This window comes from Drosophila navojoa, chromosome X, assembly GCF_054131105.1.
Source record: "Drosophila navojoa isolate 15081-1374.11 chromosome X, UAZ_NAV_1.0, whole genome shotgun sequence".
NCBI classification, from domain to species: Eukaryota; Metazoa; Arthropoda; class Insecta; order Diptera; family Drosophilidae; genus Drosophila; species Drosophila navojoa.
Genome location: NC_142895.1, coordinates 4,406,891 through 4,423,729, shown reverse-complemented (window position 1 = coordinate 4,423,729; position 16,839 = coordinate 4,406,891). Strand labels below are relative to the sequence as shown.

At 39.4% G+C, this 16,839-nt stretch overlaps 3 protein-coding genes across 3 annotated transcripts in view; 1 reads left to right on the top strand and 2 right to left on the bottom strand.

The window, feature by feature from the left end:
• The window catches only part of fne (ELAV like RNA binding protein found in neurons), a 158,150-nt gene that overhangs the window by 24,111 nt on the left and 117,200 nt on the right, over positions 1-16,839 (top strand). The gene's annotated exons all lie outside the window — the stretch shown is intronic.
• The window catches only part of Pde9 (phosphodiesterase 9), a 137,946-nt gene that overhangs the window by 108,824 nt on the left and 12,283 nt on the right, over positions 1-16,839 (bottom strand). The window contains exon 2 of the mRNA XM_089263523.1: positions 8,353-8,409. The gene's annotated coding sequence lies outside the window, so the exon portion shown is untranslated. The remainder of the gene's footprint in view (positions 1-8,352; positions 8,410-16,839) is intronic.
• Positions 572-2,056, bottom strand: LOC149090535 (uncharacterized). Its single transcript, XM_089264883.1, has one exon. It carries the CDS (start codon positions 1,847-1,849, stop codon positions 689-691), a length of 1,161 nt encoding a protein of 386 aa, XP_089121009.1. The 5' UTR covers positions 1,850-2,056; the 3' UTR covers positions 572-688.

Genomic DNA, 16,839 nt, shown 5'->3' with positions numbered 1-16,839 from the left:
TGTGGGTGTCTGTGTTTTGGCCATAGACCGGCGACCGTGCTAAAGTCACGGCCAGCCAACATCTTTTCAGCCTCAAGCTTGATGTACAGAGTCTGAAAAAGAAGGGAAAACTAACGAAACTCTTATTTATTTATTCAATTTCAATACTCATTCACGAAAGTGAAATGAGTATATTGGCTTTGGGCAATGAACTGACCAGAAATTGGGTGTCTACGCCCAGGAAAAACTGCAGTATTAGAGCTCAACTTGGCCACCAAATTGCTAATGGAATGTGAATGAATATTCCGCAGTCGGTAAAGCCCGATTGCAACGTTCACTTGTCTTATTTTTTGCTTTTGCAGGGCAAGCAAAGCGAAGAAGAAGAGATGAAGATATGGCAACCTGTACGACTCCTACCGAACTAGCTGTATATATAGAGCATGGATAGATAATTATTAGTGCTAGCACCAGGGAACACACCCTGGTCTGTAAATCTTTCTGTTGGGGGTGGCAAAAATGAAGCCCAACATTCGAATTGCCTCTAATTGATATACATACATATACATACATATACATATACATAGATATAGTATATATTGTTCTAGGCGTGTGCCAAAGTTTACATATATTTATATATAGAAATATATACACTGTATATATTTATATGGACACACATTGAGATATCTGTTGCTGTTCCTCGTGCTCTCCCTCAATAGAGCTCGTCCAGCTCCGACTGCAGTTCACTGAGTGAACCGTTGCGTTCGTCAGTATTGCGCTGCTCGATCAGCGCTATGAAATAGTGCATTGCATGCTCGACCAAGGGATAGACGGCTAGACAGTTGGCGGCCAGGAGCAGCTGCAGTACCTCGTCCAGATTTGAGCCGAGAAAGTCTTCATCCCAAGTGCAATGCGGACTGGACGAGTTCGAGAATATGGGTTGCATCTTGTGTAGCGCATAGATATCGTCCTTGGCATGATGGTCCATCCACAGTATGAGGCGCTGCAGTGTCCTGGCGCTAACAGCGCTGAGCTCTATTGGCTCCTCGTAGTTGAATAGCGGCTCCTGCTGACGCTCGCTCAGCAAAGGCGAGAAGCGATTGATCAACGCACTGGGCACCTTGACCTGCTTCCGATCGCTGCACTCGAAGCACAGCAGCGTCGCGCCACTCGGCAATTCAACGAAAGGACTCACAGCTGGGGACAGGGAACGCCTTGGCGGCAGCAATGGCTCCGTATAGCATTTGGGTCGGCACAGCTGAAAGTAGGATCGCTGTCTCAGTGCCTGGCTCAGCTGCAGCTGCCCGGTGAGCTTAGCCTGCGACGGAGCCTTGGGCGTTGCCAGACTGTCGCGATAATTCAGCTGCATGCGGCATCGTGAAGTCCGAGTGCTACGCACCACAGCAGCTCCTGCTGCTGCCATGATACCAGCTCCGCGAGCCACTCCCACTCCGGCTGAATGCTCATCAGGCTTGCTCGTGCCAAAGCCACTGAATGAATAGCCCTTGACATTGGTCGGTCTAGCGCCTAGCTCTATGGCTTTATCGACTGCCAGAGGCGTTGGCCTATTCGACCAGGGGGCGATGCGATGGCTGCTAACTGGAAGACGACTCGATCTCAGCGGCTTCACTTCAGCCGGGGCCTCTTGTTGGGCCGTGCCCTCAGCTGGGGTTTGCCTTACGAGTGGCCTTATCATTCTGGGTATACGAGAGCTCTTGCGTTTGCCCACCGGCTTGGCAGGCTCTTCTGCTGCCTCAACCTCCTCGCAGCTCTGCAGTATTATATTTATGGGTGTGCTCCTGCCTGGCCCCGCTGCATTGTTGCAGCATTGCAGCCATCTTGGCATTGTCGACTGCGTCATCAATGCCAACATCTCGTGCGCCTCTAGGGTAGCTGATTACCGATGGCAATGTGTCTTGGTTTCTTGTTTCTTCTTGTACTTGTTACTGTTTACTGTTTGTTTAAATGTATTTGTGCGTATGTTTAACAGTTTGAGCAAAATGTTTTGTCATTCTCAACTGGAACTGAAAACACACGAATATCAAATGAGACTAGAGCTCGAACTGAAAGCTAAATTCCACATTTGACATTGGCTTGGCTTGCTTCGTTTTTATATATAGCATTGAAAATGGGAAAACTGGGTATAATAGTGATATGAAAAGTATGTAACAGGCAGTCGTATATATAGTCTTGATCAGGACGACGAGCTGAGTCCGCATGAGCAAGCCGATCTCAGAAGATAAAAGAGCTAGAGAGCTAAAATGCATACTCACGTATACCATACACTGTACGAGTTTGCCATATTTTTTCGATAACTCAACCGATAGATTTTTTATCGGGAGAATAATCAATAAAATGATTCCGATTTTTCCACCCAATTTGAGGAATTAGAGTAATTCCTATTCATTCATTTCGTTGGGTAATATTTTTGAGGGGGTTTATTAAAGACAGGGCGAAAAGCTAACAAACGGCCTCGATGCAATGCAATTTCAAGGAATTAATCGAGTGAGCAGCAGGAGAAAATGGAGGAGGAAAATTAAAAAGTCATTTAAATTCAATTTCTGAGTGCGCAGCACTGCGATTGCAGTCGGCGTCGGGGCAGAACGGCAAAATGGCAAAATGGCAAAATGCTATATTGTAATTAGAGTGAAACAATAATAAATCTTTATAAGAGACAAGACTGCGACTCTAACTCGAACTGCGACTGCGACTGCGATGGTGACTGTGACTCTGACTGCGGTTGTAGGTGTGTGGGCTCGCTGTGTGGCTCGAAGGACTAAGGAGTCGGAGCGTTGCCAGGACAACGCATAAATCTCAAAATCGAGCAATATTTAAGCACAGCTGCGGTGTAAGCTGGAAGGCGACGGTGCCAGATATACTAACTAAATGGGGGGTGTCGACAGGCGGTAGTTGGGGAAAAGTTGGCGACGCCAGAGCAGCGCACAAAAGGCGCAGGAATAAGCTTAAAATTGCAAACTTAAACCAAATGGCAAAAAGTGGAGGGCAAAAAGCAAAACCAAAGGCAGTCAGACGAACAGGTGCACAGCGACGGGGAAATACCCTATGAAAACGCAGCCCCGTACACTTGACATGCAGATTGTATTTAGCTTTAAGATCATTTACAGTTACCGTCTACAATTAACTGAAGCAGATGGTAAATTTAACATGAAGATTGAGTCAAGTGAAAGGCATAATTTAGAACGATATTTTGTTTTTACCAGGAACTTTACCAGGCACTTTGCAAGCAGCATTTCAGCTCTTGTCTCTATTTGCACATAGACAACTTTCAACTTATCATCCTATTGGACATTTCTTTGGTAAGCTAGCCCAGGCTCATGCTTAACAGATTGATTATGCAGGCGTGTAGAGGGCACAGAGCAAAGAGCAGAGAGCGAAATGCAGAGACCAAATATCGAAACAATTTTCAAGAAGGACACCATCGAAGACCCCCACGAACGTAGCGAACGGTGAAAGTGATTCGTTTTTTATGCCATGCACATAAGAAATTGAAAGAGAGACAGGGACAGAGGCAGACAGAGGAGAACAGGTAACAGAAAAAAAAGTTGAAGAAAATGGGAAAAAGTAACGGAAACAAGTCAATTTGCATTGCGGCTTAAACGAGTGCTGAACGCAAAAGCAAAGCCAGGAACAGGAACAGCAATGGGCCAAAGGATACACGACACAAGCTCCATGTGTGAGTATGTGTGCTAGTGTATGTGTAAGCTGAAGCCATCTAACAAAAGGGCAACAATTCGTGAAAAAAAAAGACGAAATCAAATAGAAACAAGTAATAAACTAGCCGTTGGGCGTGATTGGCTGCATAATACTCGCTCATATATGTTAAAAATAATGCAGATAGATATGAAGTTCTCATAGAACTAAGACTAAACACTGATCCTGTCGGTACTGGAAAGAGTGCTACAATTTTGGAAGACTTTTGTAGCTCTGAGACGGGATCTGTTTAAGAAGCAGCTATCTATTAAATATATCGAACTATCGATATCTAAATTTATCGATCGATCAATTTCTCTATTTGTTTGTAGATATTTCTATACCTATCTATTTCTATCTCTATTGTCCTCCGTTAAACTATCATCTGGAATGATTATATTTCTCTAGAAAACTATCAAAGGCATGAAATCTAAACGAGTTGCTCTATCTCAACCAATATACTCTTCTTCTCACTCGATGCACTGAGCATAAAAATCATCTACAATTCCTTCCACTGGCTGTCTGTGTGCGTGTGCTATAAAAAAAGTAGTCGGCAAAGGCCAGAAGCTAATCATAAATGATGCATTCGGTCGCTCGCTCGGTTGCCCGTTTACTTTTGCTGTTGCTTCGAGTGCTGCTGCTGCTGCTGCTGCTGTTGCTAGCGTTCTATACAAATCTGTTTTATCAAGCTTAACTCGACTAATCAATCAACTTAGACAGCAAGTTATCAGCTTTTAACTAGCTCCCAAAAGGAAAACAATAACATGAAGCAGAAGGCAAAAAAGAAGTTGACAGAAAAATGTTTCCGTTACTATGCAATTAGATAAAAAACGGTGTGTTACCCAATACTTGGCTTAAGTGTTGCATAATTGCTTTTTTTACAGCGAGTGTAGAATAAAACGAGAAAACTTAGCAGTCATAGATGTGGACCTAATTGGAGACAGCTAACGAAGGAGCTTAAGATCTTAGTTTGAATATTTTATAGTGATTGACTGGGATCTAAGGTGAAGATCAACTGTAACGGCAGTGGATGATAGATTACAAGATTATATATGTATAGTGATATCTTTCAAGCCGATTTTTTATTTCAGACTGAAAGAAAATCTTCAGTCTTAAGTCTCTCCAAAAGTCCCCTTCAGAGTTTTGTCTACAATCGCTGGGAGATCTTCAAACCCGACAGATTATCTATGCATCGATCATAACTGAGTGCGGTTAGCACAGCCGCAATAGTTTGCTTCGAGCAAAAAGTTGGTAATTAAATATCTATTTGAGTTCATTAAATTTTTGGCATATTATTTTGCTTAGATTACGCAAATCGCAAATGCAATTAGGACAATAAATGAAAAATGAGCCCAGCCAACAGAAGAGGCAAATAATATGCGTCCATAAAGCTTTTTTTTTTTTATTTTGGCGACATTCGCTATTAAAAAGGCATTAATTGAACCGTAAAATACACACAGACAGATAGAGAGAGAGAGAGAGAGAGAGAGAGAGAGAGAGAGAGAGAGAGAGAGAGTCAGGGGGAGTAAGAGAGAGAGAGAGATGGAGAGAGACAGGCATGCGTGGAAGCAAATGCAATTATAGTCCGTCATTTGCATATATATAAATTGTGTATATACATCTATGTGACATATCTGTGTTGGTATTATAAATATGGCATAAATATGACATGGCAAAGTGCGTTTTAAATAGCTTTACCAAATGCTCTCGAAATATAAACTGCTGCACATGGGGTATATTAGCTGATCACTCAATTGAACAAAAAAGTAATTTGCCAACTAAAAGGTATTTGTCTATTTGTTTAATTCCCAAGCAGACGAAGCTCCGATATACACTATCGATATATATCGATATTGATTAAAAAGAACTAGAAGCTGCTTGAAGTCAAGTTCATAGTAAGAACTAAATGTACATATCGAAAATATTTGATTTTTATGTTTAGACATAATGCAATAGAATTGCATTAAACTAGTCGATAAGAAGTTAAGGGTATTCCCTTTTCTCTACATTTCCTTATGAATAGATTGAATCAGAGTAAGGTTTTCTTTTCAAGATTTAATTTACCTTAATTACAGCAAAGATAGATAGATTAAATAAGAGCTGAACAATTAAAAAAAAAAATCAAATTAGATCTGATTTACTTTGGACATTAATAAGCATACCCCCCAAATCCTCAAAGCTTCTTTCTGATAAATTCTAATATCTAAAACCAAACCAAAGCTGTACGCATTGATTCAATGGACTGGCAGTTAATATAACTCTTTTAAATTAAGGGTATTCCACAGTAAGTGCTTCCATATATCGCCATTTGTTTGTTTGTTTAAGTTTCTATTTGCGTGGCATTGTCTGTGTTAAAACTAATTGGGCGATGACACGCATAGAGCGCAGCTTTATCATAACATGTATACATATAATATACATATATATATATATATATATAATAATTTTATATACATAGCTATATATTTTATAAATCAAATCGTCGACCATCAAAAGGAAAAAGAATGCAATTTGTGCTGCGAATACAATTCAACCATGTGGAGCACCATTGTGTTTTAAATTGTATTATTTTATTTATTATTATTATGAAATTAACAGCTTAAATTGACCACTCTCTGCGTGTCAGTGTATCAGTGTGTATGTGTGTGTGTGTGTGTGTGCGTAATTCAATTGAAATTTTATAGCTTGACTAAGAGCTTTGCACTTTCCAGATTCGATTACATTCTGCCATATGTAACTCGAACTGAGTTCACTCATTTCAATGCAATTCAGTTCATCTATTTTATTTATTCTAAAAATCGATTTCAATTAAGTAAACTTTGCTATCAAAAGTAACTCCGAATTAAATTGATTTTGTTGACTAATTAGTTTTTAATGTATGCTAAGCAGTTGAGGTTGTCCTCTCAGCTTACAGGTACTGTATATCAGGGCATGATAGGCTAGTGAAAATTTAGGATAGAGACTCTATAAACTAAATATGTTTACTTGATTAGAAGGACGAGCCAAGGCGCTAGTATGAAGATCTCTACAGGGCATCACCCAGTCGTGCATTACCCACTTGATTTTCTGTGCTTCCCTTCTGCTCTGCATTATCTCAGTATAGGTGATATAAGATATACGGATCTGTTATGCCAAGTACTAATACTCGTAAAAATTGAAATATTTTTCTATAAACCATCTATATAAACTTGATTACATCTAGTCTTTCCCCAGATTTATTTTATATCTCACTTATCTTTGCATAATATTTTTTCTTAGATATATCATTCGACCGTTCACACACACCTCTCCAAACTCACTGAATAATTGGCATTACATATATTCAATATGCAATTGAAATGAATCCTAAGGTAGTGCATTATGAGCGCGGTAGAGGCGGGCAATAGGGCTGAGTTTTCAATATCTTCCATTACTATATAACGAATTTGGTTAATCAATTGGATTTGTGTGTGTGCTATTTTCATTAAGTTGCAGGCTCAACCCACTTGTCAGGCCGCTGAAAGGCAGTCGGCCAAGGGAAGTTACAGTCTGTAATGGTAAGCAATCCGTGGAGGAAATTTCATTAGCCCAAAGGCAAATGGTCGTGCGTAATAGCGTGAAAGGAAGAGGAGCGAGGGAAAAGAAACGTGAAATACTAACGTAAACAGACGTAAATAAATAATGAACATTGATTGTTTATTTGCCCAAGATGAAGAACGGACACCCATGGACTCACAGTTGGAGGGACGAGTAGAAAACAGGCGGAGAAACATTGAGACAGACTGAGGAGACTAAGACTGAGACTGAGACTGAGACTGAGACTGAGACTGAGACTGAGACTGAGACTGAGACTGAGACTGAGACTGAGACTGAGACTGAGACTGAGACTGAGACTGAGACTGAGACTGAGACTGAGACTGAGACTGAGACTGAGACTGAGACTGAGACTGAGACTGAGACTGAGACTGAGACTGAGACTGAGACTGAGACTGAGACTGAGACTGAGACTGAGACTGAGACTGACTGAGATTGGTATGATTGATTTGACTTCTGAACTTCTGAACTACTCTAAGATTTTGTATACACTTATGTGCTTCCATCCCACTGTACATTCGAAAAGGAAAAGAAGGAGCAAAGGCAAGCGATGTGTGAAAATGCCTTGACGGGGTTAATTGATGTTGTTGGCTGAGCCTTCATTTCACTTGGTCAAAGAGTGCTTTAACTGGCCAACAAACACACAGGCACACGCATTAACGCACACACACACACACGCATATAAGCTTTATAGGTCAACGCCAGTTACACATGGCGAAACGAGTTCAATATGTAGACAAATTCCTATAGAGAGCCTTGGGGGGCGACAAGAAGTTCTAGCAGCTCGATTGGTGTTAATGAAGAGGCTCTGAGGAATTCGTATGCATTGCAGATGATTTGGCACAATTTGCGCTTCCTTTTATCGGGAAAATCAAGAAGTAAGCCTCGGATTGGAGTCAACTCTGGGCTGGAATTCGCATTAAGAGCTAATCGCTAACACTAACCAAATAGTTGCTTAACTGTAAATTTCATTTCAGTTTTCGTGTAAATTGAAATAGTTAAGTCAATTATCCAGCTGGAGCAGAATCGATGTGCGTCTGTGGCACGTTTTCTAGCCAAGCTATTTACTTAATTTGTTTTCACAGCACTTACCGCGTTTACATTGCAACGGCGTATGAAGGAATTTTGTGGTATACTAGAGTCAATTACCTGCAAATAAATTACAAGAGTTACGCTTTAAAATACGTCAGCAAATAAGTAGATTTCACTCTATATAGAAACTTCTTCTGTTCATAGCTAACTAAAGATAGATGAGGTAAAATTTAGGTATGTCTTGGATACATGTAGAGATATAGATGTAGATTAATAGAGTACACTAAAGTCGAGATCCCCACAAGTAGACTAGAGTTGTTGTTTCGGTTTAGTATACCATATCTATTAATTTATCCATTTCAAGGCACGCATTCTCTCATTCGATGCGCTCGATAAATTTCAATTTCAGCTAACTTCATTCATTTATGTGAATTTTGGCTTTCAATTAGAACTGCTGCTCACGCTTTGCCTCTCTCCACCACTCTCCTGCCCATATGCAGCATGGCAATTATGCAATCTGAGCCTCTCTCGTCGATTCTCACATTTAGCTCTAATCAAAGCAAAGTAAATTATAGCCAAACTAATCTATGTGGTTAGGCATTCAGTTAGTTTTGTAGACAACTCTCTGCAAACTGAGCCGCTCTCTGTGATTCTCAAATTACACTGTAATTAAAATGGGCTATTGCTGGATCTTTTAGCCTAGGCCAAAATCCAAATTAACGTATTACAGCAAAATGCCTTTATGTGTTTTGCATTCATCTAACTCACTGTCACACACTGTCTATTCCTCTCTCCCTCTCTCTCACTACATCCATCTCACTCTCTATCTCTATCCTACTTCCGCACTCTGAGTTTTCAATTTAACTATTTCTAGAGTGTTGGCATTGCCATGCGGCCAATGTGTTTAAATAATTGAGGTAGCTACGTCCTTGCCAAAGGCTCTCAACTTTCATCTATGTGTGTGTGTGTGTGCATAGGTATTTATGTGCGTGTGTGTGTGTACGCATTTGAGTCTGCATTGAATGCGATTTTAATGCACTTCTTGTGCAGCTGTGCATAAGAAATCAGCTAAGAAAAATCTACACCTACATTTTCATAGACATCAGCTCTAGCTCTGTAGCCATAGAGTTGTTGCCTCTGGTAGAGTTACGGGTTGAGCTGGGGGTGGACAGGGCTGGAGCTTTATCATGTCTGCGCATCTGTTTGTGCTTGTTTATAAGTCGTCGTGTCTTGTCGGCTTATAATACGCATATAATAGCCAGCCTTTCTTATATTTTATATATTGGATTTACATCCGCAGTCGCAGTCGCTGTCGCAGTCGCCGTCGCCGTCGCAGTCGTAGGTGAGCCGATCCGAGCCAAGCCTAGTGCAAAGAAATTTCTGCTACGCATAGAGACAATGCCACAGCTAATGCACACATCTTATACACAAACTAAGCACTGCTACCTCTCTCTCTCTCTCACTCTCTCTGTGTGTGTGTGTGGCACGCCCACAGAGATCAGATTACGTGTACTGCGAACGCTGACAGCTAGCAAATGAAAATGCGGTTTTTTAACATTTGCATTTGACGCGTTTTTCTGCGCATATTTACAAAATGGCAACTGCAACATGGCTGCCATTCACAGCTGTTGACACACACACACACACACACACACACACATAGAGCTTGTTGTTCATTTTGTATCTCTTGTCGTCTGTTTCCTTTTGCCTTTGCTTTTAGTATATATGTATGTGTGTGTGTGTGTGTGTGTGTGTGTGTGTATACCTGTGGAGCATATACATATATTTATATAAATAGTATATACTCCTCCAAATGTCTCTTCGACAAGTTCATTTTAAATATTTGCACAAATTTCCAAACGAAATATCATATCAGCTGCTCTACCTTGATGTGTGTGCCAAGCAAATAAATATTAATCTAATTAATTTATGTTTTTTATGGTATATGGAAGCTATAGCCATGGCACTTTATACCCTAAACCCGTGGAAAATGAGAAATCACGGCATGATGGTTTTGTTAAGGAGGCGTGGCAGTCCCCAAAGAGTATATATAATCTTAATCAGGGCGAACAGTTGAGTTCATTTAGCACTGTCTATTAGGGGTCTACATATACCAGTACCTACAAGAGCTAGGAACTTGAAATAGACCAAAATTCGATAACTTCTTTTTCCGTCTTGTCATCGATTAAAAATTTGTTTCATCTCTCTTTGACTATATAAGAAAATTCTATTATTCTCCAAATTTTGTTCTAGGCATTTGACCGAACTGAAACTTTTCATGGGCCAATCATTCCCAGATTTTTCCATTCCTAAATTTTATCGATAACTTAAACAGCCGCTCAAGCATTTTATCATTATCTTAATGGACGACCCTTCCATATACATATATCTGACGGTTTTCAATAAACTTGCCAAGGGCGAAAAACTTTTGTTTTAAGCTTGACCCAAGTTTGCATTATATTCATGTTTCCTAAACTTATTTTGTCATTTTCCTTGTGTAATTTATTCATAAGAGCTTCAAGTCCTTTTACTATGATTGCAAGTTAAAGCGGCTTAAATGTTGTCAAAAATTTGAAATATTTAATCTAGCATGGTTATCTGGGATGATTTGTACCCCATTTGCTTACCATTTTGCTCTGTTCCATTATAAAAATGTATTTATTTATATTATATTTATTTGGTATTTATAAATTTCTCTCAGGCAAATCAATGTTTGCATTCGCACTTAATCCCATTGCACTTTGCATTTCGCACTAAGCAATTTTCCATTTATTGGTAAATGCAAAAGTTCTGCTTCTCCGTTTGCTCTACAACTATTAAGCTGCTGTTAAGCTTGAGAGCTAACTACATACTTATTTTGTTGCTTCTTTTTAAGCATTTCAGTTCTATTTTTAATACTGATTTCCCAACTGCGCAGTTAGGAGGATGCCGAGAGCTGTTGCTGGTGTTGGCGTTGGTGTTGGTGTTGGTGTTGGTGTTGCTGCTGTTGCTCTTTGGTCAACCGACCAGCAACATAATTAGCCGCATTTCCCTAGCCCCAGAGCAATGTTAATTCCTCTATATATATTTCGTGTATCTGCTTATATATACAAATTTAAGTATACACATATATACACATAAATATGTATATATTTTTTTATATTTTATTTTAATAATGAAGACTTGCTGCGACGGCAAATGGCGTTTGTGTACTTAGCGACGCCAGCTAAGTGCCTGCAAGCATTTATATATACGCATCTATACATATATAATAAATATAAATACGCATACATATATATTATATATATACTTGCATTAGCGTGCATTCTTAGTGCTAATAACATTTGCGCATTAAGCGTTAAAAGCGGGAGAATAAGTGAGATTCACTCCAAGCAGGAATCGGGAGTGCACAGCCATAGGCTTAGGTTGCTGAAAAAATATCAATATAACGATATATTCTTCAACAAAAAATATATTTATATCGAAATATTGTTTTGCCCAAATATCGTATATTTTTTGCGATATTTCTTATGTATTTATATAAGTGAATAAATTTAACAAAATTTATTTTGCAAAAAAATTATTTAAAAAAATCGAAAAATATTATATCGATATTTTTAAGGTTGCTTATCAGAATATCATTTTTTTTTCAAAAATTTTCAAATTAAAAATATTTGACAGCCCTACTAAAAACTATTTCCATCTGGTCTTGACTCTAAGACTCTAGCAACATTTCTGTCAGGCTCCAGCGCATAGATTTGACTGCCCAGTTATTCAGTTTAGTATTGATCTTTATTCTTCTCAGTTTGGGTTTTATCCCCTGACTCATGCATAAATTCAAGAGTTTGTAGGAATCCGTGTTGCTCTATTGATTATTCTTATCCTATCCGAAGGCTCAGCGTACGTCTCTTACATATTCTTATTGCTGTGGGTCAGGGTCATAGTTCATCCGCCTATTTTTAGAGTCCACACATTGGCCACTTGTCTATTTCTATCGCACTGCATGCTAGTCATTGGAGGACGTAGTGGGCATATATAAGATCTTTGTGTGTTTGTATGCTCAGGCCACATACTAAATAATTTTGAATGTCTTTAAATTGTAGACCATTCGATATTTTTGTGCATATTTTTAAAGAAGATATATCATATCAGATATTCAAGAACTGCCGTATGAAAAGAATTTCATAAAAAGTAGATTTTTCTGGCATTAGTTACAATTTTAGAGCATCAGCAATGGAATTTCGATAATTCATGGGAAACTAGTCGCCTAAGAGCTACATACCTTACGAATTTGCTATCGATAAGTATCGATATTCGCACAAAGTCGTTTTAGAGTTATCTGGAATCTAGAGAAACTCCATACGTAAACTGAATACGCCCTCATTTGCGCCTATTTGCTCGCTGTTCAACCAAGTCTTCAGTTTCGATTTATATATATGACACATAGACATACATAAATATCTACATATATATATAGCTCTTGGAGTCATATTTCATATACAAATATTGTGCTGTTCTTATCAGTTTCTCTACATATTCGTTTTATACGTCTTCTTCTTCTTCTTTTTGTTGCTCATCATTGCAAAACGAATTCGCATTGTTGTGCGGCCAAATTGTTTTTTTTTTTATTTTTGGTTTTTTTTTTATTCATCTCCCCCTGTCTAACAAACAATGGCGCCTTGGCAGTTAATTGGCGCATAACTTGGCCCCACACACACACACACGCACACACTCACACACAAAAGGAAAACAAACTGAACGCCTAATCTACAATTGACACACATACGCGCAAACAATGAGGGAAAACTCTTTGCACAGGCCTCCCACAGTTCCCCCTTCCCTCTCTCTCTCTCTCTCTCTCTCTCAACCCCTTGGCCACTCTGCAGCTCGCCGTGGCAAGCCCCTATTCGAGCACATCTCGGCAACGTCATAGAGGTGCACAAACAGTGCTCCAATCGACCCACCAAAAGCGAGCAGCGAGCACCGAGCACCGAGCACCGAGCAGTGGAGCAGCTCTTTTCTCATTATTTATGCGCGACCTTGTTTTGCGCCATTTTTATTATTTTGCTAATTTCGCGCGCATTAAAAAAAAAAAACACACCAACAACAACTGCACACATAGCCTCAACGAAAATATATGTATATGTGTATGTATATGTGTATATGTGTATAAGAATAATTTTGCTGCATTTTTGTCAAGTTAAATGCAAATCTTATTGAATAAAACTATTCGTAGAGCTAAGACTTGGTAGAGTCAAGAGTATAGGGTATCTGCTGGTCGTTCAGTTAGCTTAAAGTCACTTTTGGGTGTAGTATTTAAGAAATTTTAGCAATTTACATAGAATGTGTTTAAGTCGAGCAACCCGAAGTTATCTTTGGTTCAAGCGAGATACATAATAAGAGTAAACAAGTGTGAGAGGGAGAGAGAGAGAGAGCGAGAGAGAGAGAAAGAGAGAGAGGACAGAAGGAACAGATAGAGGGAGAGAGAGAGAGGACAGAGGGAACAGAGCGAGGGAGAGAGAGAGAGAGAGAGAGAGGAAAGGAAACTGAATATACATATATATTAAGGCTGTTGAAAATATATCAAAATATCAATATATCGTTATACTTTCCAACAAAAAATACATTTATATCGGAATATTTTTTTCAAAAATATCGAATATTTTTTGCGATATTTTTATGTATTTGAGCTGGTCACTCTTCATTTTTGGGACAAATTATAAATTTATTGTGGGAAAAAAGAACTAAAAGAATATCGAAAACTAATGATATATCGATATTTTTAAGGTTTCATATCAAGTATCATATTGACATTATTTTAAAATCCAAAATATCATCGATACGATATTTTAAAAATATTCGACAGCCCTAATATATATGAAGCATATTTCACTGTATTTCCAGTACGCCAACTCATTTACATTACATCAAGCAATAGCTGTATGTACAGGGTATTTAATACTCGCACATATCAATATGTCCTTACAACACAGACAAAGGCTTACCATCGGGCCACAGTTTACCAGGGTAGTATTTAAGCAGCGCCTTGTGCTACATTTCTCGGATTTTATTCACAAGTATCGCGCTCTTTGAATACCGTACTTGACAATAAGCATATGGGGTATGCACACTACTATGTAGGCTGCATATGTATGTATATAAAATTCTTTAGAGCACTCAATAATCGATAGTTAACATAGTCTACTTTACTAAGAGTCATCTAGTGTGGCATTCGACTATTAACAGGGTATTACGCGTTCGGCTTACTGTGAGCATTTGTCGTCTTTTTTTTTTCAACAAGTCGCACAGCTGTTAAGTGCTTTTAACCTATTTTCCTATTTTTGCGCAATTTATCAACAAATTAATGTAAGCTTGGCTTACAATTTTTTCCTCCACTTGACACACACACACACACGCACACACACAGACATATCTACATGTATGCATATATATGTAAACACGTGCGGTTTCTGATGAAATTTGCATGCCGCTGGGAACCCTCTTTGCGTTTCTTGTTTCTCATTTTCATGTTTGCTTTTTTCTTTGGGTTCTCTTTTGTCGTTTTCTCTTTTTTTTTTCGGTGCATATAATTAACTTGAAGCGGGTCTCTGTCTATGTGAAAGTCAGTAAATGCATGCAATTATGTCACTGCCTGACTCACTCACACACACACACACACACGCACACACACACACATGTGCGCAGCACACACATCTATAACTGTCACATATGCTAAAAGTTTTCTTGCGCAAAAAAAAAAAAAAAAACGAAGATAGGAACAAAAGTTTTTTATGATATCTAAAAGCATTTCAAGTTGAACCTTTCAATTTCGCTGGCATGCAGATAAATGTTGGCACTCAATTGTGCTTAACAAAACATAAATATCATGTGACAATGCAGGGCAGCCGGACAGCGGGACGGCGGGACAGCGGGACAGCTAGCCTAGGTATAGGTGGCACGAGCCACCGCAAGGACGGCTAAACCAATTAGCTGTCAATGCAAAGCGGCGCCCACAGACAGTTGCAGCAGTTGGAGTAATATTTTATGGCGAGCATATAAATAGACTGAGCACTGAGCTGGACAAAAGCGAGATTTAAAGCAAACTGGGAGAGAACAGAAATATTTTTAAGTATGCTCAGGCGTTATGATTGCGATTGTCCAACTGGAAAGTGGACCTGGTGGGAGGGGAAACGAATGGACTGACCAAGCGAAGGTGGAGGTAGTAGATCTTAAAACCCCCACTTTCTATTTCTCTCTCGCTCGCTCTCTCTCTTTCTCTTCGTCTGTCACTCCTTCCTTATTTCTTAGTTCCTATCTCTCTTTTTTAGTCTTTCTCTCCTACAGTTCCACTCAATTTCATCTTTTACTCTCCATTTCTCGCGCTTTCTTACTCTCTATCTGTATTTGTCATATCTCTCTGCTTCCTGTATATCTTTTTTTTTTTCTCATTCTCAGCGTTTCTACGACAACCTCTCCATATCTATCTAACTCTCTATTTCGTTCTCGCACTCTCTCTCTCTTTTTTCTATCTCTATCTCTCTTCTCTCTCTCTCTCTCTCTCTCTCTCTCTCTCTCTCTCACTCTCCCTATCTCCCTCTCTCTTCCTCACGTTTTCTCTTTATTTATCCGTATCCTCTAGCTTCTCCTAAATATATGTTGTTGATATTTTCTCTCTCTCTCTCTTTCTCTCCCTCTCTCCATATATCTCAGTCTCTCTCTCTCTCTCTCCTTCTCTGTTCATATCTCTCAGTCTCTCTCTTTATCCATATCTCTCAGTCTCTCTCTCTCTATCTATTCCTTTTTGATATGCTCTCTCTATCTCTCCTCTCTCTACTTTTTTCATTTTCTCTACATTTCTTTCCTTTTCTCGGCTTTTATCACCTTTTTCTTCTTTTTCTTATTTTAAAATTACTTCTAGCTAAAGCTTAGTCCCCACCCAGAGTTGTGTCATTTCAATTACTTGGATTACTCCTGGATCTCCCTAGGCCACAAAAAGCTGAGCAAACTCCACATGGAGGACGCAATAAATCATAAACAACCGTAAACTAATTTTACCAATGAAGCTCAAAGCCAATGTTAATTACCAAATGCTATGTCTCTCTACTAACGCTCTCTCTCTCTCTCTCGCTCTCTTCCTCTCTCGCTCACTCTCGCTTCAGTCATCATCTTTGCCGATTGCTTTTGTCCGTATTATCAATGGCATACAAAAAATTCACGCTTGACAGGCGACTGCCTGGGGGCGTGGCAAGGGCGCGGCAGCGGCGTGCATTGAGATACGATGAAAGTTGATGACAATGCGCTCGCTCACGCCCACAACTGAGCCAGCCTCTACCCCCCCAACCCCACCCTCAACGCTAACAGCTGTCGACTTTGGGTCATGTCCACGTTGAGCAACTGTCAGCGACTGTTAACAGTTACACACACACACATTTATATATATGTATATTTATATATAAGTAGCGATAGTTGAGTGCAAGTTAGTCAGTTATTAAGCCCGAATTGTGGGCGTATTTGATTGGCAGCTGGCCATTTGTTTTCCGAGTGCCTGAGACAAAGTTTTAGGACAGG

Bases quoted from the DNA above. Each gene is read 5' to 3' on its own strand.
- LOC149090535 (XM_089264883.1), bottom strand. From the start codon at position 1,849: ATGTTGGCATTGATGACGCAGTCGACAATGCCAAGATGGCTGCAATGC.